General features: G+C 42.2%; 1 protein-coding gene across 3 annotated transcripts in view; it reads left to right on the top strand.

The window, feature by feature from the left end:
* Window positions 1–26,310, top strand: part of FRAS1 (Fraser extracellular matrix complex subunit 1) — a 453,363-nt gene that overhangs the window by 296,373 nt on the left and 130,680 nt on the right. For all 3 annotated transcript variants that reach the window (XM_013978814.3, XM_084972579.1, XM_021100604.2), the window contains exons 23-29: window positions 1,340–1,486; window positions 4,526–4,666; window positions 5,968–6,108; window positions 7,855–7,995; window positions 10,392–10,662; window positions 14,232–14,316; window positions 17,122–17,448. In XM_013978814.3, the coding sequence (XP_013834268.3) occupies window positions 1,340–1,486; window positions 4,526–4,666; window positions 5,968–6,108; window positions 7,855–7,995; window positions 10,392–10,662; window positions 14,232–14,316; window positions 17,122–17,448 (1,253 nt within the window). The remainder of the gene's footprint in view (window positions 1–1,339; window positions 1,487–4,525; window positions 4,667–5,967; window positions 6,109–7,854; window positions 7,996–10,391; window positions 10,663–14,231; window positions 14,317–17,121; window positions 17,449–26,310) is intronic.

Here is a 26,310-nt window from a genome sequence, read left to right on the forward strand (position 1 = left end):
AGGGAAGGACTTCTCAAAGAAGAGACTGAAGAATGCATAAGCGTTAAAGATTACACTGAGAAGATTCAAACACATGTGTTATGATTTCTAGGTAGAAAGAACGGAGGGAATGATGGAGGAGAAGTATTTGCAGAAATGATGGCTGGAAACTTTCCAGGATTGAAGAAAGCCATGAGTTCATAGATGCAGGTGTCCTTTGAAACAAACAAAAAATCACTCTTATGGATACATGGCAAATAGAATGCAAGGGAGTCAAACCAATTGGGAGGCTATGACAGTGGTCTAGTAGGGGATGATGATGGCTTGTGTGACTTGGCATTTGTGGACGGGGGAAAGTGCTACATGTTCTGAGAATTATATTTGAGAGTTCAAGTAAATAAGACCCAGTAAATGACTGGATTAGGAGTGAGAGAAGAGAAGGTGTCAGGGTGGGCTCAAAGGTTTCCAGCATGAACAACTGAGCAGATGGAGAAGTGCTAGTTGTGGAGTTCCCATCATGGCGCAATGGAAACGAATCCAACTAGGAAACATGAGGTTGCTAGTTCGATCCCTGGCCTTGCTCAGTGGGTTAAGGATTCAGTGTTGCCACGAGCTGTGGTGTAGGTCGTAGATGTGGCTTGGATTCTGAGTTGCTGTGGCTGTGGCTCCGATTAGACCCGTAGCCTGGGAACCTCCATGTGCCACAGGAGCAGCCCTGAAAAGCAAAAAAAAAAAAAAAAAAAAAAAAAAAAAAGAAGAAGAAGAAGAAATGCTAGTTGTTAAATTCAGGAAGACCTGGGGATCATCCCCAAGCGCCTGAGTGAAGTGGCTGCTAAGAATTATAGCTAGGGCAAATCAGTAAGCCCAGGCACCTTAAAATCCTTCGTATCTTAAAATATGGGATTTCCTGAGCTCCAGAACAAAGTTGATGCCTGATTTTAATCTTGGCATCACACAAAAATCTGAGTCTACGCCATGAACTGTAGAGGGCTGGATTCCTTAAGAAGCAAGGTTCTAATGAACCTTGGGACTTTTATTCCAGAGATCTTGGAATAAGTGTAAATTAATTCTATAGCTGAGTCATAGGGCAATTTGGATGTCGGATTTCCATTCTCGGGTTGATAATTTATCATCCCTGGAAAATAAGATTACCCATGTGGATTTTGGAAAGTAAGATTTTTTATTTTGGAAAAAACAACATTTTCAATTGCTGTTGATCAGAGGGGGAGGATTCTGAGCCATGATTAAAAAACACGTTGGAGCCATGCTCTGTTCCTTTGCAGCATCTGTCTAGGTTTGATCAGTGCTTCAGTATTTGCAATTGTAATCATCTGGTCATTTTCTTTTGCTATCTGCTCAGCATGCGACATGCATTGTAGAAGCTGTGATTCTCAGGCCAGCTGTACCTCCTGCCGAGATCCAAACAAGGTCCTGCTCTTTGGGGACTGTCAGCATGAGAGCTGTGCTCCACAGTACTACCTTGACCTCTCCAGCAAGACATGCAAAGGTAAAGCTTTCCCAGTTTTGCACAATGATGTCTTTACTTGGTGATGCCCCTTTTCTAGAGATGACTGCTCCCCAACTTTGGGAAAAATACCATCATTGGACATATAGACGTTCTCTGATGGTAGCCAGAAGTCATTAGGTATGTATGTATTCATTCATTGACTTTATTAAGCAAATATTTCAGAGTACCTCCCATGCGCTAGATATTTTGCCCGGTGTTAGGAACTAGACCAGAGGTGGCAAACTGGAAACCCTTGGGTTGTATTTGGTCCAAGACATGTTTGTTTGGCCCACTGAATGGAACAGTGTTTCAAAATTTTTAATTATTTGCCTTTTAAAAATCAGACTTCACACAAAAGCTGAGATTTTCAGTTTCTTTTGCAAAAGTCAGAAGGTCCTGCAATACTAGACTTGCATTCTCACAAGTCAGCAGTAGGTAGAAGATGCTTCCGTATGTGGACCTGATCTCCTCAGATTGCCCCAGGCCCCTCTATTCCCTCTTCTGTCACAGCAGGCCTATTTCAAAGATTGACATTGCCTTCTGGGCCCCGTAGACATTTGTATTTACCACTCTAGATTGCCAGACTCTAAGCTTAACAAGGACAAGGGTTGTGTCTCATTTGTTCATCTCTCCTTAACATTCTTAAATTAGTGAAGACACATTCCTTGTCCTCCATGGTTTATCGTGAAGCAGTGTCAAAAGCCAAATATTGGAGTTCCCGCTGTGGCATGCAGTGGGTTAAGAATCCAACTGCAGTGGCTTGAGTCACTACCAAGGTGCAGATTCCATCCCCAGCCCGGTGCAGTGGGTTAAAGGATCCGGTGTTGCCACAGCTGCAGCTCAGACTCAATCCCTGAATCCCTGGTCCTGGGAACTTCCATATGCCATGGATGTGCCATAAAAAAATAAAAACAAAAACAAGTACCTTCTCCCTTGTTCTCCGGTGGTTAGAATTCTTGGAGCTTATGCTCTGCGAATGGCAGTGCTCAGCAAAGGGAAGAACCAGATTGCAGGATGGATTTCCCTTCTCCATTCCTCCATTCCATGTTTCCCCTATCTCTCCAGCTCTGCCAGAGAAGCTCAGGCGCAGAGATGGAATCAAACATCTGTCAAGTGAACTTGGGATGTTTGAGGGTTTTGCAAAATTGCACGCTTTCCAGTCCAAGCAGTTCCACGTGGTTGTTAACTTAGGTGGTCTGCTGTGCTCCAGACCACAAAACCTTTTCTCTTTTCTCCTTTCTAACCAGTGATTGTTAGTCTGCGGTGAAAAACAAGATTATCACAAATCCTCCCTGTTGTAAATGATTTCATAACTATGCTGGCCGCTTCCAAGGCTCTGTTTTAGTCATTTTCCCTCAGGACTGATTCACCCGAATAAATGAGTGAGATTAACTTTATAAATCTTCTTGGAAGCACGTGTACCATCTTGCACATCTACCTGCTTCTTTGGGACTTAGAGATACTGCATCAAGGAAGAGAGAGAAGTGACTAATGAGAGCTCCCCCCCAGCTTCTTAGCTGAGAGGGACGGTGGGTCCGGGGAGCTCTGAGTGGAGAGACATTCTCCAAGGAGACCAGTTCAGTGGCAAACATTTATTAAATTGCCATGTGCCAGGCACTGTGCCGAGTTGCTTACATTCATTATTTCATTTAATCATCACAATAGCCTTTTGAAATAGGTGCTTGCTTTTACAGATAAGGAAATGGAGGCTCAGAAAGCTTAAGGAAAGTGTGTAAGACATGCAGATAAAGAGTGACAAAGCCCTAACTTGAATACACATTTACTTCAGAACCCAAGTATTTAACCCTGTTCTCTTGTCCTGTCTTCCATGCATGAAGGACACCCCCTTACCAGCTAGAACTTTGCCTTTCAAACACATGCTCTCTGATTGCATCCGAATTGCTGGAGCCATCAAAAACAACAGCGCCGGAGTTGTGGCTCAGTGGGTTAAGGACGCAACGTTGTCTCTGTGAGGGTGCGGGTTCCATCCCTGGCCTTGCTCAGTGGGTTGAGGATCCAGTGTTGCTGTGAGCTGCAGCATAGGCCACAGATGTGGCTTGGATCTGGTATTGCCGTAGCTGTGACTTTAGATAGCTCTGATTTGACCCCTGGCCCGGAAACTACCATATGCCGCAGGTGCAGCCATAAAAAGAAAAACAAACCAAAAAACTCATGACCAATAACTCGAATAAACAAAAACAATAGCCCCAGCACCCTGTCTTCCTGAGACTGACTCAGGAGTCCAGATATTGAACCTGATGATCTATATTGCTAACAATCCTCCTGGATTACGTGGGAGCACATCTAAGGCTGGGACCCACTGGAACATAAGCTCCTTCAGGGCAGGGTCTACACCTTCCACTTAATACGCCAGTTCAGTGCCGTGCATCCGATAGGCACTTGTCGAATGACTGAACATGTAAAGCAGTCGGCTCTGCTTGAAATGAGATCTTCCATTATTTCAGGAAGATTTTTGTCTTTAGACAATTCCTTTATGCCCCGTTTATTTCTAACATCATTGGTCCTTTCTGTTGTGTTGGTCAATGCCTGATATTTCAGAGGAAGAGAGTCACGCAGCTGGTGTCACTGGGGAAAGCAGATGCATGCTTAGTTGAGTCTCTGACATCCTTTACCTATTGGCATTTGGAGGAAGTCGGATAAGGTTTGTGGAAGCAACCTGGCCACTCCCTGGAGCAGGCTTTGCATGCACCTGCTGTGACTGGAGGATAAAGAACTCTGGGGTCTATGCGGAATAAGATCAGGTGGATCTGGCTCCTCAGCAGCCCGGCTGACGAGCAGCCTCTGCCCGAGTGTGGGGAAATCCTTGTACGTGCCTGTGTCTAGCATAATTAGGAAACACTCAACCTCAGAGAGGCGTTCAGGCTGCTACAAGCAGAGCCTCGATAGAGCTCACTTATCTGCCATCTCCTATGTTGTCCTTACTTTACCCCGAGCAGCCGCAGACAGCATCCTCATAAATTAGTCTCTGGGACTGAGGGTGGACGGAAAGGCAACTGATGGAAGGAACTTTCATCCTAGAGTGTGATTGGAGTTGCAATGCATGCAGCGGGCCTCTGAGGACAGACTGCCTGCAGTGCATGGATGGCTACGTTCTCCAGGACGGCACCTGCGTGGAGCAGTGCTCACCATCATTTTACCGCGACTCGGGCCTCTGCAAGAGTAAGTGTCCTTTCACCCTCCTCTGATTTTTTTTTTTTTTTTGTCTTTTTGCCTTTTCTAGGGCCGCTCCCATGGCATATGGAGGTTCCCAGGCTAGGGGTCTAATCAGAGCTGTAGTCGCTGGCCTACGCCAGAGCCACAGCAACACCAGATCCGAGCCTCGTCTGTGACCTACACCACAGCTCATGGCAACGCTTGGATCCCCAACCCACTGAGCAAGGCCAGGGATCGAACCTGCAACCTCATGGTCCCTAGTGGGATTCGTTAACTACTGAGCCACAATGGGAACTCCCCTTCTCTGATTTTTACTGTTCTGAGAAGGAGCCTGTGGCAAGTTTCCTTTGGGGCTTTTTATCCACTTTCTGGCTTCTTTCCTGAGAGATTTTCTTTGTTATAATGAAAATTTCCTCTCAGGAGTTCCTGTTGTGCCCAGTGGGTTAAGGACCTGACATAGTCTTAGTGAGAATGTGGGTTCTATCCCTGGTCTCGCTCAGTGGGTTAAGAATCTAACATTGCCGCAGATGCAGCTCAGATCTGGCGTTGCCGTGGCTGTGGCGTAGGCTGGTAGCTGCAGTTCCAATGTGACCCCTAGCCTGGGAACTTCTATATGCCACAGATGCAGCTGTAAAAAGAAAAAAAAAGTCCACTCTTTCCTTCTCCCATGCCCAAGTAGAACATTTGATAAATTTGAAGTCCAAGTGGGAATCTTGAGAGTATATGGTCACACCAACAGGTATGTTTTGACCATTAGTTTTGCATTTCCTTAAAAACCGAACAGACCTGTGCTCCAGATATAGAGGTCTGTGGACTCTGGTCCGTATTATTCCACCATCTGCCTCCCACAAACCTCTACATACTGTAGATCTAACCATCACCTTTCTCTGGCTCATCCTTGGGTGATAGATACTCTGATAAACAACCAGGTTAGTCAGGAAAGAGTGACACTTCATTGAGGCAGTGCAGAGAGCCAGGGGCTAGTTAATACTGATGATACTGGCTGGTATTTGAGCATTTATAATTCGTTCAGTATTTTCCATCATTTAATTTGATCTTTATCCAGGCTGGGCGGGGCAGCGTGTCCACTCCTATTTTATAGGAGAGAAGATGAGGCTCAGAGAGGTGGAGTGACTGGTTCGAAGTCACCCAGCTGGTAGGCACAGCAGTCACATCCAGAAGCCTGGCTCCTTGACTCCCAGTCGACTGCTTTGCCCAGCACATCAGGTTGTACTGCCTCTCTGCAAGGGCCAGGAGCCCCTGGCCAAGCCACATGCATTCCTATTGACTTGACTTCTGTCTTTCAGGCTGCGGCAGCCACTGTCTCCAGTGCCAAGGTCCCCACGTGTGCACCCGCTGTGAAGGGCCGTTTCTCCTCTTGGAAGCCCGCTGTGTCCAGGAATGTGGGAAGGGGTACTTTGCAGATCACGCAAATCACAAATGCACAGGTAACTTGGAGGCTGTGCTCAGTTCTCTGGAGAAGTGAGGGCAGCAAGTAAGCCAGGTGCACTGATTCTCGGGGAACCAAGGAGAATCTGAATTCAGAGCAGGATGAAAATCCAAGGCGTTTGGCCTGAGTAATTGATGACTTCTCGTGCACATCTGCCACTGGCTGGCGAAATAGAATGTGGATGTGCAGGCCAATAATTCTCTTGCACAAATCAATATTGTCCCTAAAGCTGTGTGGAAACGAAGCCAGTATTTCATGGAATGTAAAGCTTATATTGAACTAAGGTGAAGTGTCCATTATGTGAGGGCCAGCCCTGTTGATATGGACTCAGGGTTTTCAGTTTGTGGACTAAATTACCGGTGACCCTGATATTGCACTAATATCCTTGAGGAATAGGATTTCTGGGGACAAGTTAATGAACTTCTATTATTAAACTAACATTAAATCCAAAGTCTTAGTCTCCTTGTCCCTTGAGTTATTCACAAGAGCTTCCAGTTTGTTCTCATCATTGCTTCCAAGGCTTGGTACTATGTGCCCCACTTCAATGAATACCTGACATTTAATAATGTGCCATTACCTGGGCATGGCATTTTACATTTCCCCAAATTTCCTTCATCTGCATCATCTCATTTAACATTCATGATGACTTGGTAAAATAAGGCGAACACTACATATCCTGTTTTACAAGGGAAAAAAAAGACACTTAAGGGTAAGAGCCAGGGCAGCATAAAGTCAGATATTAAACTCAAACTTTCTGATTCTAATTCAGGGCCCTTTAAATTACCTTGCACCACTTCTATAACAAAATCTTAACTAAGGACACTGAATAGTTATGCAGTAAACACCTCAATTATAGAAGATTATTAACTTGATCCAAAGAAATACTCCATGGTCTTCTAAATAGCTTGCCTTCCTCATGCATTGAAGTAAAAATAATCTAAGAATAGTGGTAATACTAGTAGTACATTTGTGTCCTCCTGTGCCCCGATACTGTTCTGTTCACTTCGCATTGTATTTAGCACATGTAATCCAACCAACAAACATTTGCATTAGGTGCTATTACTGCTCCCGTTTTTACGATGAGAAAATTGCACCGCAGACTGTTAAAAAAGAACTTACCCAAATTCCACAGCTGGTAGGTGGTGGAAGAGAAACGGTACCTAGACAGAGCCTATGCTTTTAATCACTATAAACTGCCTCCCTTACAGGTCAGTATGGTTAACTTTTTTTTTTTTTTTTTGGTCTTTTTGCCTTTTCTAGGGCCACTCCCACGGCATATAGAGATTCCCAGGCTAGGGGTCTAATCGGAGCTGTAGCCACCGGCCTACACCAGAGCCACAGCAACACGGGATCCGAGCCATGTCTGAAACCTACACCACAGCTCACGGCAACGCTGGATCCTTAACCCACTGAGTGAGGTGAGGGATCGAACTTGCAACCTCATGGTTCCTAGTCGGATTTGTTAACCAGTGAGCCACGACAGGAACTGCAGTATGGTTAACTTTTTAAACAATCCATTTCTGTGCCTCATGTTCAAGTCAGAGTGTGTAAAGCAATGACGGCCTTCCTTTCGAGGGTAGACCAGCTGTCTGTGAAATTCAAGCGGAAACTGTTGGGATTCTCTTCTGCTCCAGCTGGGGTCATATGCACTTGTGCTCTCACCCTTCATTTCTTTATCACTGGAGCCTGAGCTGGGAGCCCGTGCCTTTGTCCTGCCCCATTTTGAATGTCCTTTCTTCAACAGCCTGCCCTCGGGGGTGCTTGCAGTGCAGCCGCAAAGACCGGTGTCACCTCTGTGACCATGGGTTCTTTCTGAAGAGTGGCCTTTGTGTTTCCAGCTGTGTTCCTGGCTTCTCTGCCCACTCCTCAAATGAAACATGTGCTGGTAAGGGCTTCCCACTCTGATGGTCTGGTGAAGTAACCTGTAATATCTCCAGGCAGAGGCTGAGTTTGCAGATAAAATTGGCTCATGTGATATAAAGTATAGGCTTCCCATCCTTGGAAAAACCCTGGTGCTGTTATGGAATAAGGGACTGTTTATAGAACACAGAAAATTAAAAACATTCAACTTGTAAGTTCTTTGAAAGGAAAATAGTAACAATCTGTTTGGTTTAAAGGTCACCACTCTCAGTTCAGAGTTTTGGCATAAAACTTGGTGCTTTTCCTGAACCACAGCCATGTTATAGGAAAAAAAAAATGTATATATATATACACTTACAGATACAATTTATTATATCTAGATAAACATGTAGAGGTAACATGCCGGGGTGCATTGGTGTATCCTTTTATACACACACTGGAGACAAGTGATAGATGATTGATGAACGGTGTGAGGAGCCTGCCGCATTAAGTTCACATGTTTGAAGTGAACAGATTTTAAGCCACTCTGTTTGACATTAAAAATTAGGTAAAATATAAAGGAATGGAACTAGTCTTGTCCAACACACATGAGTGGACACTACCTTAAGCAACAAAGAGAAGCAAATTTATTTATTTATTTATATCTTTATTTTTTTATTTTTTAAAGATTTTTTATTATAGTTGATTAGCAATGTTCTGTCAATTTCTGCTGTGCAGCAAAGTGACCCAGTCATGTGCGTGTGTGTGTGTATTCTTTTTCTCAACATTATCGTCCATCATGTTCCATGACAAGTTCCCTGTGCTATGCAGCAGGATCTCATTGCTTATCCACTGCAAATGCAATAGTTTGCATCTACTAACCCCAAACTACCAGTCCACCCCACTCCCTCCTCCTCCCCCTTGGCAACCACAAGTCTGTTCTCCAAGTCCATGAATTTGTTTCTTTTCTGTAGATAGGATTCATTTGTGCCATATATTAGGTTCCAAATATGTGATATCATGTGGTATTTGTCTTTCTCTTTCTGACTTACTTCACTCAGTATGAGATTCTCTAGTTCCATCCATGTTGCTGCAAATGGCATTATTTTGTTCTTTTTAATGGCTGAGTAGTCTTCCATTGTGTATATATACATCTTTTTAATCCATTCATCTGTCAGTGGACATTTAGGTTGTTTCCATGTCTTGGCGATTGTGAGTAGTGTTGCAGTGAACATATGGGTGCATGTATCTTTTTGAATGAAAGTTTTTTCCACATATATGCCCAGGAGTAGTATTGTTGGATCATATGCTAGTTTTATGTTGAGTTTTCTGAGGTACCTCCATACTATCTTACCTAGTGGTTATACCCATTTATATTCCCACCAGCAATGAAGGAGGGTACCATTTAAGAGAAGCAAATTTAAATTCAGGCTTCATTTCGAACCCCAAAACTTGTATAGGTGAATTCATTTGGCCTAAGAGTGGCATTGCTGGATCATATGGTGGCTCTATTTCAACTGCTTGAGGAACTGCCAGACTATCTTCCCAAGTGGCTGCACCATTTTACTTTTCCACCAGCAATAGATGAGATTTCTAGTTTCTCCACATCTTCAGGGATACTTTTTATTGTCCTGCCTTTTCATATGTCTTCTTTGGAGAAATGCCTATTCAGATTCTTTGCCTATGTTAAAATTGGGTTATTTGTCACTTACTGAGTTGTAAGAATTATTTATGTATTCTGGATACAGAAAAGAATACAAGTCCCTTTTCAGATATATAACATGCAAATATGTTCTACTATTCTGTGGATTGTCTTTTTACTTTCTTGCCGGTATCCTTTGAAGCACAAAAGTTTTTAGTATTAATCATGTCCGGTGTATCTAATTTTTTTCTTTTTTCTCTTATGGCCACACCCACGGCACATGGAACTTCCTGGGCTAAAGGTCGAATTGCAACTGCAGCTGGGGCCTGTGCCACAGCCGCATCTGTGACCTACACCAAAGCTTGCAGAACACCAGATCCTTAACCCTCTGAGTGAGGCCTGGGACCCAAACCCACATCCTCACAGAGACAGTGTCGGGTCCTTAACCCACTAAGCTACGATGGGAACTTCAATTTTTTTTCTTTTTTTTTTTTCTTTTTTTGTCATTTGTGCTTTTTGAGTCATATCTAAGAAAGCATTGCCTAATTCAAGATCACAAAGATTTTGCCCAGATATTCTTCTAGGAGTTTTAGAGTTTAGCATTGAGACCTTAAGTTATTCTCATGTGCAGCCAGGGTGAGAACCACTGAATTAGAATGTGATTTATGGACTACAGTAGCCTAGAGTTTCATCTTCGTAGCTCCAAATGAGTATTACAAGTCTACGTCTTTAAAAAAAAAAAATAATAGCCTAATTAGTGACTGCCCCAAGCCTGACCTTTGGATTCATATGTTTTCCAGGCAAAAGACACACTCCTAGCCTTCATGTGAATGGCTCCCTCACCCTGGCCATTGGTTCAATGAAGCCACTGGATTTCTTCCTCCTGAATGTCCAAGACCAGGATGGCAGGGTCGAAGACCTCCTGTTCCACGTGGTGAGCGCGCCTACCAACGGTCAGCTCGTGCTCTCACGGAATGGAAAAGAGGTTCAGCTCGACAAGGCTGGCCACTTCAGCTGGAAAGACGTGAGGGAGAAAAAAGTGCGCTTTGTGCACAGCAAAGAAAAGCCCAGGTGATGCCGTGCTCTCTTGTTTTCCTCCTGTCTCCTCCCGTCCATGCTCTGCGCCCACCCCCACCCCCTCTGCTGGCCCCCCATCTCCTGGGGAAGAACGTTGCTCTGCAAACACCAAATGCTTTCCGCTGCCTGCCGTCATTTCCCTGTAATTCTTGGGGAGAGTGCTTCTGTTAGAGGCATTTTCACTTTATCATATAATTATGGCTAATTTGCTGATGTGACGCAAAGTTCCTGGTACCATTACCCAGGTTTTTTGGCCCAGGAAAAACAAAATCGCTTATACACCCAGCTGCTGCAGCTGCTTCTTCCCCATTAGGGTCCTACGCTGGGAGCAGGGCGTGGCTAGGGGAGGAGGGCATCCTTTTCAAGGTATTGGATGGTTCCTAGAATTTCAGAGTTGGGAGGAAACTAAGAGTCACCGTTAACTTGTTATTATCCACTTTATGGGACTAATTGTGGTTAATTTTTAAGCCTCATCCAGTCGTCCTCTGGCCGTCTTCCCCACCCCAGCTGACATAACATAAGCTTCAGGAATGCAGTTGGATATTAACCCTAGCCCAAGCAAATGTGGCCGTCAAATTAGCAGAGTGAATCTACTCCACAGAAATCATGGAGGGCACCCCAAAGACTAGCCTCTTGGCTTCTCCTTCACCCTGTCCTGCTTCATTCGTGCAGATAAGTCAGAGTGGACTCTATGTGTAAACAAGAAACTGAAACCCATGGAACAGTGGTAAAGGACACTGTGAACATTTTCTTCTGTCACCACTAAGTTTGAGATTTTTGAAAAATGTTTAAGGTTTGGGCGAGGAGATAAGCAGGGAGAGAAATAGATGGCATGTTGCTGTTGCAGCTCAGAGGCAGTGATGCCAGAAACCTCCAAAGACCCACATTACGGCAATAAGAACAACTGATATTTACTGAGTGCTAACTTTGACCCTACCATTGTGTTATGTGTTTTATATGACTTATGTATATTTACGTTGCCAGTCTACAGATAGGGAAACTGAGGCCGTGCGTGTGTAAATAATCCTGCCCAATCCTCAAGCCTATGAGACTCCAAGCCAAGGTTCTCTTGAGTCCACACCCCATGTCATCAGCCGCTATGATTTCTGCCTCCTTAAGAGTACCAGGAATAATGAGCGTGCATCCATCCTCTGGGGACCAAAGATCATTGCATAGGAAAGTGTTGCCCCAGAGATGGAGCTTAAACCTCTGGTGTCTGATGTCATAATGTTACTCTTCAAATTTGTGCTCCATCTCCTAAATTCATTTTCCTTCAAGTATAGTTTTTAAGTGTTTGCGTCACACCCACCTACACGCACAGACACACATACACAGCTCCGTACCTGTGGTCATTTATCTTGGAATCGCTTGTGAAAAGTGTGTAAAGTACAGAAATCTCCACAGACAACCAAAGTTAACCCTCTTGTCTATTTAACCTCTTTAATCTCTCATCACCTGTTTTCTTCCAGAGTCAGCTTTTGCACCCCTAAACAAGGCACAGAATGGCAGCTATTTTTCAGGGACTCCTTTCAGTGCTCTTTTTCTTTTTTTAGTACCCATTTTAACACTGGGTTTTGTTTTATCTAAAAAAAATTTTTTTTAAAGAAAGAATGACAGGACTAGTAAAATCAGGTTGCTGGAAACTCATGGAAAAAGTCTCTGGATGATACAAAAACAAAAGAGGCACCCCTACCCTGTGGATTTGTGGTTGTTTTTCCCTATGAAGACCCCAGTGTGATTCTTTAGGACTGGCTTCCTCTGGCTTGAAATCCCGCTGCAGAGTGCAAGACAGCTTGAAAATATAGTTGTAGTGGACCTGATAAGCTGGTGTTGCTGAGAAACTGAACACAATTATTGGAACCTCAGTGCCACCAAAATCGTTTTTCCCCTAGTGGGTTGGGAGTAACCACCCCTTCTTTCTTCATCCTGCTGCCTCCAGTACCTGCATTCTCTGGAGGCGGGAGTAGAGAGGGACAGGATTTAAATGGGACAAAAAACAAATGGCAGGATAGAATGATCAGGAAGACAAGGATTTCTTTTTGGGGGTTTATTGAGGTGTAATTTGCATTCAGTAAAACTCCCCGTGTCAAGCTGTTCTGTTCTATGAATGTTAATGAATGTATATGGCCTTGCAGTCTTGGGACCACAAACAGGACATAAAACAATCTTATAATCCCCCCCAAAATCTCATTTTTACAGGCACTCCCTTCGCCTCAGTTCCTGGCAACCACTGACCAAGTTGTTTTTTTTCTTTTTCTTTCCTTTTTTTTTTTACCCTTATTGTTTTGCCCTTTATGAAATGTCAGGTGAATGGATTCATACTGTATATCATCTTTTGTTTCTGGCTTTTGCCATGATGCTTTTGCAGTCCATCCACATTCTTTCATGTATCAGTAGTTAGTTCCATGAATGCCTTTTTAAAAACCTTTAAAACTGTGGTTCCTACAGTAGGACCCGAAGTCAAAACCATCCATAATGCATTAATTACACATCTCACCCGCCCAAAGTGAGCTCTGATTTTGCTTTGGCTTTGAAGGTGGGCAGCTCCTACCTTCGCTCCTAGTAGTCTTTGAAGTTGCTGGAACAGCTCTTTTTTAGGAAGTGAAAACCACAGCCAAGAGAGAGCCTTATTTTGTTCTATTAATTAGTACTCTTTGGTACAAGTCATGGAAGTCAGCTTGAACAAGGTGAAGCAAAATTGCACAGCTTGTTATAACGTTGCAGGAATGGCTCAGATCTCAAACACATCAAGGGCAACTGGGCTGGATTCCAGGGCAAGCCCAGAAGTGAGAACGAGGAAGGCAAAGCAGGGCTCGTTTCTTCCTCTTCTCTCTCTCTTTGCTCAAAGGCTACCTTCACCTCCCTCCTACAGACAGCCTTGCTCCACATTCTCATCAGCGTGGTAGACCGTGGTTCCCCGGTGGTAGAATGGGGCTCCCAGGCCAGCTCCAAATTTCCAGGGAACTATCAGTCATCTTTTCTTGTCCAGTCCACATTGCATGTGTATGTGTGGCCAGAGGAAAGAGTGGGCCATAGAGTCATGTAAGACAAACGTTGCAAGCATTGTTAATGGGGGCCACTCTCGTGAACCAGGCAGGGGTTGGGAAGAGGATTTGCAGAGAAGAGGGAATCACTGAAAACTAGTCAGAGATTGTGAAAAGATTCCTTTCCCTTTTCCAACTTAACCGTTAGCCTTCAGTATATTGCTAACCTGTCTTGGCCTGCTGGATCCTTAACCTACTAGGCCACCAGGGAACCCTGACAACTGATTTTTCAACCTTTTATATATTTTACTTAGAAAAATAGAAAACAAAAAAATGGAAAAAAAAATAGAAACACTTATGTTATAAAGAGATCCAAGAATACCCAGTAGATTTATCTGCATCTCACTATGTTAATCTTTCTATGGTCATTTCTATTTATAGTGTGAATATTATATTATTATAGTGATTCAATCCTAATTCTCAGATGCACATGACCTGAATATATTTGTAATACTTGTCTTTCTAAAGACCAACTTAATGACTGTATTTTCTCATTCCTTTCTTGGGGACTTCTTTTAGGAAAGGTTATTTTTCCCTGAAAATTAGTGACCAACAGTTCTTCTCTGAGCCACAGCTGATCAACATACAAGCATTTTCAACACAGGTAAGAAAATGCCACATAATTAATAATTTCATATGCCTACTAATTCCGAGGCACAACTCAAGATTTTCTGTAATTTTAGCAAAAATGATTGTTCTAAATTAATCTTGTCTCAGTTTCCTCATGAAATGCCACTGGAGTAATTTTCAGTACTTGTGAGTAATAACAGTAACAATTGCTAATACATCTATAGTACTCTTCTTGTTTCTCATTTATCCTCATGTCAACTTTATGAATATTATTACCCTCAATGCACAGATGAGGAAACTAAGTCACAGGGAGGTTCAGTGAATCCGTGAATCCCAGTGGATCAGTGTATCTGGTTCCAGAGTCTTTGTTCCCGACATTACATTGGAGTGCCTTCTTTACTATGCTAAATCTCATCCTAGCCCTTCCGAATAATTTGAGGCTGTACCATCGTTAAGACTAAACCTTTCTCTTAGGAATATGTAATGATGGTCACCTCTTTTGCCTATCTATCATGTAGCCAGAATGCATTTAACTCAGTCTGCAGTAGTTAGAGGGTCTTATTCAGGATCCAGTTAAGTGAAGTGTGGTGTGGTCATCAGCCAAACCTAAGTCTGAGCAAGTCCTGGCAGGTGCTGTAAAACTCGGTGTGATGGCTCTTCTCTTCTCATCACTCATCTCCGTCAAGTTGTCCTTATGTGTCCCAAATGCATGTAGTGGTCAATGCTTTGAGCGCCTGGGCTTGAGGGGCTGAACAGCTGAAATGTGCAGAGAATGGGAAGATCAGGATGTTCTCAGGCTGTGAGAAGCAGGAGGCTGGGATGTCGGCCTGGGGAGCCCAGACTCCCAGGAACATTAGACCTTGCTAATGTTAGTCACGGTTCAAGGAAGGATGGGAGATTGTTGTCTTCAAAACTGCTATTTTTGTATTTTCGGTTTGAAAGTGAAGAGACCATGGGCTGTGGGATCATGCGGGCTTGAACCCGAAGTGGCTGTCAGATGGCATTCACAGCCTAGCTTGGCAGTTCTTGATGAGGTTCTCACTTCAGGGATGACTGAAGTTGAGGAATGATTAAAAATTGATCCTAGGAGTTCCCGTTGTAGTTCAGCAAGAACAAATCCAACTAGTATCCATGAGGATGTGGGTTCAATCCCTGGCCTTACTTGGTGCATTAAGGATCTGGTGTTGCTATGGCTGTGGCCAGCAACTGCCGCTCTAATTCGACTCCCATACTGGTGACTTCCATATGCCACACCTTCAGCCCTAAAAAGAAAAAGAAAAAAAAAAAAGATCCTAAATTAATTTGATCTCAGGATTGGACGTCAGGGTTAAATTTTTGCTTTAATTGAAGCTAACACATGTGATCTCTGAAAATATGGGTCAGAGGGCCACTGAGTCTCAGGACTTACTTGCTTACTTGTTTCTCAGTATTTAGGCTCGGAAATTTTGTTTTGTTCTTTTTGTTTGTGCTGATATAGTTACTCTAATTAAGTGAGCCAAAGACTTGGGTAGGTATTGCCAAGTGACTTCTAAGAACCAGATTTTTGTTTGTTTTCCCTAAATCAAGTGAGTAGATGGTGAGGTTGCATTTTAATTTCCTTTATTATAAGAGAAACTTTTACCATTTTGACTTTTTTAAAATGGAATTTGAGAAATGAATTGTAACTTATTTTTGTTCCTTTACATTTCTGTGATATTTCAATATGGTTTTGAGCCTCCCTGAGATTTGCTCATGTGGGTTAATTCAATCTTTTCCATTTATGGATTTTGACATCACCTTTGACCTCTGTTTCAGAATCTGAGGGGCCATTCATTCTCACGTATAGAATCACAGCTTTTGAATTTTCACTCAAGAATCCTGAGGAGTAGCTATCTTCTCATTTCCTATTATGTGATTATATTAAAGATGCATTAGTTAGACATTACTTTAATAGATATTGAAATTTCCGGGAGGCCAGGAAGGATACTTTTAAGAGAAAGCCATTTGGATTAAAGAAGGCAGTGTACTGAGAAAAGACCTAGATGGTTCAACTTCAAAAGATATGCAAAACTAAGATAATGTTTTCTTTGGCTTCTTGCCTTGATTTTTTTTTTTTTTTTTTTTTTTCCTGTTGTGGTTCATTACCTTTTCTCTCTGTGAAAGACCATTTTATCTGCTTTCTGAAGTTGGTGGAGGGAAACCTGATAATCCTAAGGAAAACATATTAAAATTTGCCACATGAATTAACCAGGTGGTTGTTTTACCCAGACCACGGTTTTATCAGATCAGGAGTTCGGGTGGGCCCCTTCAAGATGTGGATGAGACGGCTTGAAGAAGATTACCGGGAGGGGCCAGAAATAGCATGAATGCAGGACTTCAAGCCCTGTGTTATAGCATGGCCTGGAGCAAAGCGCTGGCTCCCAACACAAATGCCAAAGTGCCACACCTCTTGTTAGCCTCTCTTGAATGCAGACGGCTAATTAAGGTCCCTGACGCTGAGGTGATCTCAGTTACCATGCAGGGTATATAGTGTAAATCAAGATGGCAGAGACTTCAGAGATTTACAAACAAGCAGCTACCTTGAGTGCCCCCATGAATATTATAGTAGGAAAGTGACTTAAGAAACTACCAGAACCAGAGGTGTGATGTATCCTCCTTTGCAGTGATTACTAAGACTGACTACACCTGTGACTAATGCCTTGATTGTGCAAGACTTTGGCACTTTGCCGGAGCATCTGGAGTTCCTCCAAAAGCATAAAAATAGCTATCAGGTTGCACACAGCTGGTGTATGGTCCACTGGCTCATCCTCTCTTCTCCTGCTGATGGCTTCTCTTCTCCTCCTTCCCTTCAACTCCACAGGCCCCCTATGTGCTGAGAAATGAGGCCCTCCATGTTAACCGAGGCCAGAGAGGAACCCTCACCACCCAGCTGCTTGACATCCGAGATGACGACAACCCACAGGACGTGGTGGTTGAAGTGCTCGATCCTCCACTTCATGGGCAGTTGCTCCAAACCCTTCAGTCCCCTGCAGCCCCTATTTATCAATTCCGGCTGGATGAGCTCTCCAGGGGCCTTCTCCAGTATGTTCATGATGGCTCAGATAGCACCTCAGATGTTGTAGTCTTGCAGGCCAACGATGGACACTCCATCCAAAATATACTGTTCCACGTGAAGACCGTACCCAAGGTAGGTGTCATTCCCAGACCTACTCACCCAGATGTGAGGTTTTGTTTATTTTATTTTTTTTTAATGGCTGTACCTGCAGCCTATGGAAGTTCTTGGCCAGGGGTTGAACCTGAGCCACAGCTGCAGCCTATGCCACAGCTGTAGCAATGCTGGATCCTTTAACCCACTGCACTGGGCTGAATATCGAACTCACATCTCTGTGGTAACATGACTGCTGCATTCAGATTCTTAACCCACTATACCGCAGTGGGAACTCATTGATATTTTTTTCTTTTTAAAAAATTATTCTCTTTTATTGAAGTATAGTCAATGTCATGTTAGTTTCAGATGTACACCAGAGTGACTCAGTTATATAGATATATTCTTTCTCAGATTCTTTTCCCTTATAGGTTATTACAAAATATTGAGTATAGTGCTGTATAGTATAACAATATACTGTACAAAATATCAAGTATGTGCTATATAGTAGGTCGTTATTGGTTATCTATTTTATGTATAGTAGTGTATATATGTTTTGTCAATGTTATTTTTCAATATTCATAAATTTCAGATATGGTAGTTATTTGTTTATTCAAACATTTATTAAGCACCTATTATGGGAATATGTAGGACATTCAGAGATGACTGGAACACATTACCCAATCTCAGAGGGCAGTGTGTATTTTGTTAGGAGCATCCTTGATCCAAAAGACCTGTCTCCATGTTCTCTGCAAAAGGGGTACTTTTGAACCTTTATGTTGACTTGCTGTCATAAAAACGCCTCATTATCCACTGATTTTTTTTTTTTTTTTTTTTTGTCTCCTGCCTGAGCATAGCCATAAGAATCAAGTGCACCCGTGTTCTTGTCTGCTCTTTTAAAATAGTTCGTGTGATGTGAAGCGCATAGTTAGGTTATTGTAATGAATCAAAAAGGAAGAGTTCAGCCATTCTGTTAGCTCATTCATTCTTCCAGCAATCACTCACTCTTCTAGTAATCATGGGAGTCCTTGGCCTCTGGGTTGGAGACCAGTTAAGAACAGTGATTCTCAGCTTGAGTCATTCATATCCATGAGTAGCTATCCTATTATTTATTTCATTTTTTTCTCTGAATCAACTTGGTTTTTTATCATGGCCTTTCCCTAATAAATAATACTTATGAAATCATAGGCTTAATGTAGAATTATACTTTTTTCCAAAATGCTGAAATTAATACATAACCATTTTATAAAATTTCATTCATGTGACAACATAAAATATTTTTGGATACTATCAATAGGATGACTATGATATTTTCTGAAACATTGGACTAGCCTGTGCTAGATCAAAGAGACCTACAACAAAAGTGATTTATTACTTGGTAGTGTTTCACTAGAAGCCCTTTTCTCTGTAATAGCAAGAATGACTCTTTCCCATGATGGAGGATTGGGAGACATAATTTTTTTTGAACTTTTTATTCCAGATACCAGCACCCACTGTCACGTCATTGATGAAAAGCTAGAGAGTGATTTGCTGAGGACGGTTTAGAAATCACTTGTCACCTTCTCATCACTGATCACTCAAAATTTGCGATTGATCGGGGTGAAGGTGAAGAGCTGATTCTAATGTGGTCTGCTAGCTGGTTTCTTGGGCTATCGTCTCATTATTTTCAGCTGCTGAAAACAGTGATGGGGGCATGAGATAGATGGGAGTAAGTGAAGGCTGATTACAAGATTAAGTTGGCAGATAGCCACCTTGTAGCTAATCCTAATTATCACCCTCCTGCGGTTGCCCTGGGAGATGAGGTTTTGTTCTGAAGAGATGAAAGCTAGACAGATGCAGAAAGTTTTCTTTTCTTTCTTCTTGGTTTCCTTCCAAAGATTTCAGCGCAGTCCTAGCAGCTGCCTTTCCCATTGAGGTTTCAATCTCCATGTTTGGAGCTCAGTGCAGTGTGTTACACAGTCAGTTTGCATGTCACGGCCCAAGCTTGAAGGGTATTTCTAGGATTTTAGCTGCTTCAATTACCAGTACAAAACATAGGAAAATAGAATTTTAATTGATACATAAGGCATAAGCACAGAACCTGAGGATTCCTACAGTGCGTACAGCTTAGAGTCACGTGACCGTCTTCCTTCCTTCCCCCTTCCATCCCTCCATCTCATCTCCTGTCGTGCTGTGCTTACCTGTGCGTCAGGTGAGCTAATGGTTTCTAAGCCAAAGAATTAGGATCTTGAAACCAGTTACCAGAGCCCCAGCAGCCATTAGGATGTACCAATTATAAACTTCACATTTTCATCCTGAAAATATTTTACAAATATATACTATATGTTCTTTTAGGAATTCGGAGTACTTTTTATCCTATCTGTTCTAGTCACCTTTACAAGATCTTAATGAAGAAGGTTAGAATAGAGGCTTTACAACCTTATTGCTTCTGAAGGATATTCTACTGTTGGTGGAAGGTGTTTTTGTTTGTTTTTGGTTCTTAACCTTTATTGGACACTACTGCTTGATGTGAATTATTCCTTTTGATCTTTGTGATCATTCTAGGATGTTTGTGCAGTTTTTATCTCCAATTTTCCAAAAGAGGAAACCAAAATAAAGGAGGTTTAAAAACATTAAAGAGGTTTTAAAACGTTTATTTCTCATAAAGGTATTTAGTGATGGGGCTCTGATCTCGAATCGAGGGTGTTCTGGCTCCTCACACTGTAACCATATGGTTTTCTTCATTCTAGCTCATTTTCTTCAGTGTTTTGGTCATATGTATTCGACTCCCCTCAGTGGACAGAATGGAGGCAGTGATTTAGTTATTTTCTCAGTGTCCTATCCAAGCAATCTGAGCCCCAGGCCTCTTGGAATATTCCCTGTGGACTCACAACATCTTGTTAACAAGTGATGCTATTTATAATCATAAGTCTGTCGGAGCCTGAGGGAAAAAATGGCCTCAGCGGTTAATGGCTTCCCGTAGATGTGTAGTCTGATAAGACGGACTTGGTCCCACTAGATATTCTGAAGATGGGCACCCAAGTCCTTACCCTGAGGCTCCCTGGGTATTAAATTTGGGGCGAGGACAGTTACTAACTAATGTCCCGCTGGTGGTGTAAATGGAATGGCCGAGAAATTTAGGTCTAAGTCTTAGTGAATGAAGTATAAATTTGGAGTTCCCGTTGTGGCTCAGTGGCTAACAAATCCGACTAGGAACCATGAGGTTGCGAGTTCGATCCCTGGCCTTGCTCAGTAGGTTAAGGATCTGCTGTTGTTGTGGCTCTGGTGTAGGCCAGCGGCTACAGCTCTGATTAGACCCTTAGCCTGGGAACCTCCGTATGCCGTGGGAGCGGCACTAGAAAAGGCAAAAAGACAAAAAAAAAAAAAAAAGAAATGAAGTACAAGTTTAATCCCAGTGCTGTTCAGCATAAAACTTACCCTGGTAATACAGAAGGAAAGGGAGGGAAGGATAGGAAAAGGAAGCTTTGTGAGAGCAGGAACTGGTTCAGTATTACTCTCTTGAGCCAGGCACACTGTAGAAGTTCAGTGCCTTTTTTTTTTTTTTTTTTTTTTTTTTTTTTGTCTTTTTGACTTTTCTATGCCCGTTCCTGTGACATGTGGAGGTTCCCAGGCTAGGGGTATAATCTGAGCTGTAGCCACCAGTCTACACCACAGCCACAGCAATGTGGGATCTGAGCCACATCTGTGACCTACACCACAGCTCATGGCAACACCGGATCCTTAACCCACTGAGCAAGGCCAGGGACCGAACTTGCAACCTCATGGTTCCTAGTCAGATTCATTAACCACTGCGCCACAACGGGAACTCCTTTTTTTTTTTTTTTTTTTTTTTGTCTAGTTCAGTGCACTTTTGTTGGATGGAAAGATAGGTGGGTGGGTGCAACAGCTTGAGTTAGGCCAGGCCTGCATTCCTGCCTTTGAATCCATCTCTTGCATCAGATTCATCAGCCTACAGGGCACTTCTCCTGATGCTGTGGTGGCCCAACTGAGACTGAGGGTAGGAGTGGTGGGTTCCACTCTTATTTATCAAGTTCTGCATCATGTCCCCCCACTGTATGTTTTTATCCTTGCTCTGGCATGAGTAAACTCGACTGCCACCTTCCAGGTTTATACTGACTTGCTGAGGAGAAAACAGACCCGAGACTGATGTTGAGACATGTTCTGTTGGGGGAAGGAGGCAAAAGAATTCAAAAAGATTAAAAGGTAATAAAGAACGCTCTGCTGAACAGGCTTTCGTTAATTCAGTGGATTACCAAACCCACGCCCGCTAGAGCTATGATTCTAAAGCACCTCGGCATCTAATAAGGGCTAAAATGTGAGCAGGGAAAAGCCATGCTTCTTGGTGGGTTTCTCTCCACTGCTGGGCTTTCAGGGAATTAACCTTCTTTTTCATTCATCTAAGCATCTCTGGAAATCATGCCTCTTTTTCCACGTTGGCAATAAATCTGATGATCTTTCTGACCTCATTTTGCTGTTGTTTGAGCAGTTATTTTCTGCAACTGGGTAATGCTTGATGTTAAAAGCCCCCCAAGTGTCATGCTATGAACTGGATGGAAAATTCTATCGCTGAGAGCCCTCTCTGGCTGTTTGGCTTTTGTGAGGCTCCTCTGCAGTTAAAAGCCCTGTTGCGCTTGCCCTCAGTTTTCTTAAAACCTGTCCTCCCATGGGTTGTCTCACAGGGACACGGTTTGATTAAAAGGAAGTTTGTGAGTCGTAAATATCAATGGCATAAAAATGCTTATTTCACTGAGTAAGAGTCTGCCTATCTCGTAAATAAATAAATCCTCACCGCAAATCAGGGGGTTCACCTTTTGTGGACTTGCTTAGCTTCTTCAATTTAGTGTCTTGTGAGGTGCATCGCTCAGAGTATACATTCAGAAAGTGTTTGATTACAGAAGCTGTATTCGTATGTTTGTTTATAAAGCAGTCGAAGTCTACATGGAGAGAAGGTTCTGTATCCCTGACCTAAAGCTGCAGTTGCTGAGGCACATGCACAGATTGACAAACACAAAAAACTTGTAACCATCTTTCCATCATTCTTCATTCTGGTAACTAGTATTCGTGTTTCACCTTATATGTGTCACCCTATATAATCCTTCCCTAAAATCCATAGTATGCTCCAAAATTAGGTTTTAAAAGCTATGGTATAAATGAGCCATTGCAAATTATTTTTTACAGAATAGATAAAATGCGAAGGTTACTTTCAATTATAGTTATTTTCTATTTCATAAAGTTTAAACTTTTTTTAACTTGAATATTTTGGCTTGGGGTTGGGGTACACCATCATATTCGAGCTCATCATTTATGTCCCAGTCTTTAATGGGAGGGGGGAGTTTTCATTTCGTTTGTGAGATTTTTTTCCTCCAACTGATAGGAGTCGTGGTCCTTATTTCTGGCTTACGACATTAATATTTTTATCTGTAATACAGTATATAATGGATAAACTTTATTACCAGCATTTTTGTATGCCTATTGTTCTATGAAATTAATTAGAACTATTTAATTTAAAGCACCGTTTTAATTATGCCCCATAATCCCTTGTTGAGGTTTCATTTCCTTCTAATGTGGGTACCCTGAAGGATATATAAAACATCACTGGGCAGAAGATTCTTCAACTGAAATTATGGCTAATTTCTTGAGCTTACAGGAATATGTGCACCATTGTGCAGAAAAAACCCTACAGGCATACTTCGTTTTATTGCGTTTTGCAGATACTGTGGTTTTTCTGCAAATTGAAGGTCTCTGGCAACCCTGCATTGAGCAAGTCTCTCAGCACCATTTTTTCCAGGCGTATTTGCTCACTTCATGTCTCTGTGTCACATTTTGGCAATTGTCACAATATTTCAGATGTTTTATTATTATATTTGTAATGGTGATCGGTGATCTTTGATGTTATTACTGAAAAAAGATTATGACTTGCTGAAGGCTCAGATGATGGTTAGCATTTTTTTGCAGTAAATTTTAACTAAGGTATGTATATTGGGTTTTTTAGACATAATGTATTACTCACATAATAGACTACAGTATAATATAATCATAATTTTTATATGCACTAGGAAACCAAAAAATTTGTGTGACTCGCTTTATTACAATATTGACTTTATTGCAGTGGTCTAGAATCAAACCCACAATATCTCCAAGGTGGTAAAGAAATGGCAAAATTGCACTGGGGAAATTAGGTTAAAATTTGTTTTGGACATGTTAGCTGAGAAAAGATGTTGTACAGACTTCTATTCATCCCTTCTTGGACCCTCTCCCCAAAAAATCAGCTGACAAAACCATCTTCATTGTAATGAGTAGGAAAAATTATACTTCTTTTCCTTAGAGAGTTGTCTATTTCTTATTAAGTACTGTAAACCGTTAATGCAGAAACAGAAGCATATGTATTATTCTGATATAAATGTAACTATTCTAAAAGGCTTATCTTTGGAGTTTGGGAGAACCATTTGAGATCCATCGCAATCTCTGTCCTGGGCTGGGTGTCTCACATTTTAGCCTGACTCCTTCTCTCCTGGGGATCCTATTCAACACGAGTGGGAATGCACTAAACTAAAAAAGCTGAGCAGCAAAAGAAACCATCAGAAGATGAAAAGGCAAAAATGTACAGAATGGGAGAAAATATTTGAAAACGAATATCTGATAAAGGTGTAATATCTAAAGTATATAAGGAACTCAACTCATAGCTTTAAAAAAAAATTAAAAATTAGCTAAGGACCCACACAGACATTTCTCAAAAGAAGACATAAATGGCTAAAAGGTTCATGAAGAGGTGCTCAGCTTCACTAATCATCAGGAAAAGGCAAACCAAAACCACAATGAGACATCACCTCACATCTATTAGAATGGCTGTTCTTAAAAAGACAAAAGATAGCAAGCATTGGTGAGTGTGGAGAAAAGGAAACCTTCAAACACTGTTGGTGGGAAAGCACATTGGTGTGGCCATTATGGAAAACAGTATGGAGATTCCTCAAAAAATTCAAAATAGAATTTTGAGCCAGCAATCCCATTTCTGGGTATTTATCCAATGGAAATGAAATTAGTATCTTGAAGAGATATCACACTCTCATGTTTATTGCAGGACTATTTACAATAGCCAACTATGAAAACAACCTAAGTGTCCATTAATGGTTGTATATACAGTGGAATATTATTCAGCCTTAAAAAATAAGGATATCCTGTCATTTGTGATGGAATAGATGGGCCTATAAAATAAGCTGAACACTGAAAGACAAGTACTGCATGATGTCACTTATATTTGTAACCTAAAGAAGTAGACCTCATAAAAGCAGAGTAGAATGGTGATTGCTGGTGGCGGAGCAGAGAGTGGGGGAAACCAGGAGATGTTTGTCAAAGGGCAAAAAATTCAGTTATAAGAGATGAATAATTCTGGAGATCTGATGTATAACATGGTACTTGTACTTAATATTATTATACTCTCTACTTGCAAAGAGAGCTGAATCTTAAAAAAAAATTATGGAGTTCCTGTCATGGCTCAGTGGTTAAAGAATCCAACTAGGAACCATGAGGTTGCGAGTTCGATCCCTGGCCTTGATCAGTGGGTTAAGGATCCGGCACTGCCGTGAGCTGTGGTGTAGGTCGCAGACACCGCCCAGATCTGGCCTTGCTATGGCTCTGGCGTAGGCCGGTGGCTACAGCTCCAATTAGACCCCTAGCCTGGGAACCTCCATATGCTGCGAGTGTGGCCCTAAAAAGGACAAAAGACAAAAAAAAAAAAAAAATCATAACCCTGTGAGGTGGAGGATGACTTAGCTTGATTGTGGTAATCATTTCACAATCTGTACATATATCAAAACATTTTGTACACCTAAGTATATACAATTTTTATTTGTCAAATATACTTCAGTAAAGCTGGTGGAAAAAATTAAAATGGAGATCCACATACAGATGGTCTGATTTAGAAGGTCTGGGATGGGGCCTGATAGTTTAAACTTCTAAGAAGCTTCCAGATGTTGCTGGTCCCTGCACACTGACTTGCAAGGAGTATTGTCTCCTACACACTGACACTCACAAAGAAATGACAGAATCGCATTGATAAAGTAGAGTCGACAGGGGAAGGCAGAGGAGAGGATCTGGGACAGGCATTCAGGGCGCAGTGCTTACTTGCTTGGAACATGAAAAACCACATTGCCTGTCAGTCCAGGAATGTGCTTGTTGGTGTATAAACTGAGCTCCATCACATAATCAAATGTGATGAGGCTTTTCTGTTTGAAAGATGTCTAGCAATTAAGATACCTGGGTCCAAATGGATTAGGTTATATAAAACTCTGCTGGAGTTAATGGGGCCCTTTCCCCCAGAATTCTGGTAGGTAACATGCAAAGTTCTTGGCACACTTTGGTGTTTTTTGTAAATAATATGCTGTATCAGCTGTGAAAGGAGAAAATTCTGTGGGCTTTTGCCCCTGAGCACCAATCGCCAGAGGAGGCATGTTGGCTGCTGTTGTCCTGGGCACAGACTCAGTCTCAGTGATTGTGGTGAAAGTAGTTCTGACCACCTCCTGAGGGGGGCACGTGCTCTCATGTCAAGTGACAGTGTAAGAATAGGCCTTGTCTTCTGTCCTGAATGAATATTTCCCTCCTGGACGTGCTGTTTGCTCTGTTCTCTTTTTTGGCATGTTTGAAAGTAATAGCAATAATTTAGAAAAAAACATCCCTTCCAAAATGCCCTATTTTGAAATAGCTGACTTACTGACTTGGAAAATATGAAAATGGAACCCGAGCAGCCTCACTGATCATATTCCATGGAAGCTGTCAATTAGGAGGCTTTGGAAGAGGTGTGCACCTTGCAAATCAGGGATGGCAGCACTTTTAATGACATTAGCCTTAGCAATTAGAATGGTTGCCTTCTCAGAAACACTGAAGAGTGATTTCTTCCAGTCACCTATT

Source organism: Sus scrofa, chromosome 8 (genome assembly GCF_054392235.1).
Source record: "Sus scrofa isolate SSC_HxYL_T2T_F1_AM1 chromosome 8, Sscrofa_HxYL_maternal_Yorkshire_Landrace_v2.0, whole genome shotgun sequence".
Classification (NCBI taxonomy): domain Eukaryota; kingdom Metazoa; phylum Chordata; class Mammalia; order Artiodactyla; family Suidae; genus Sus; species Sus scrofa.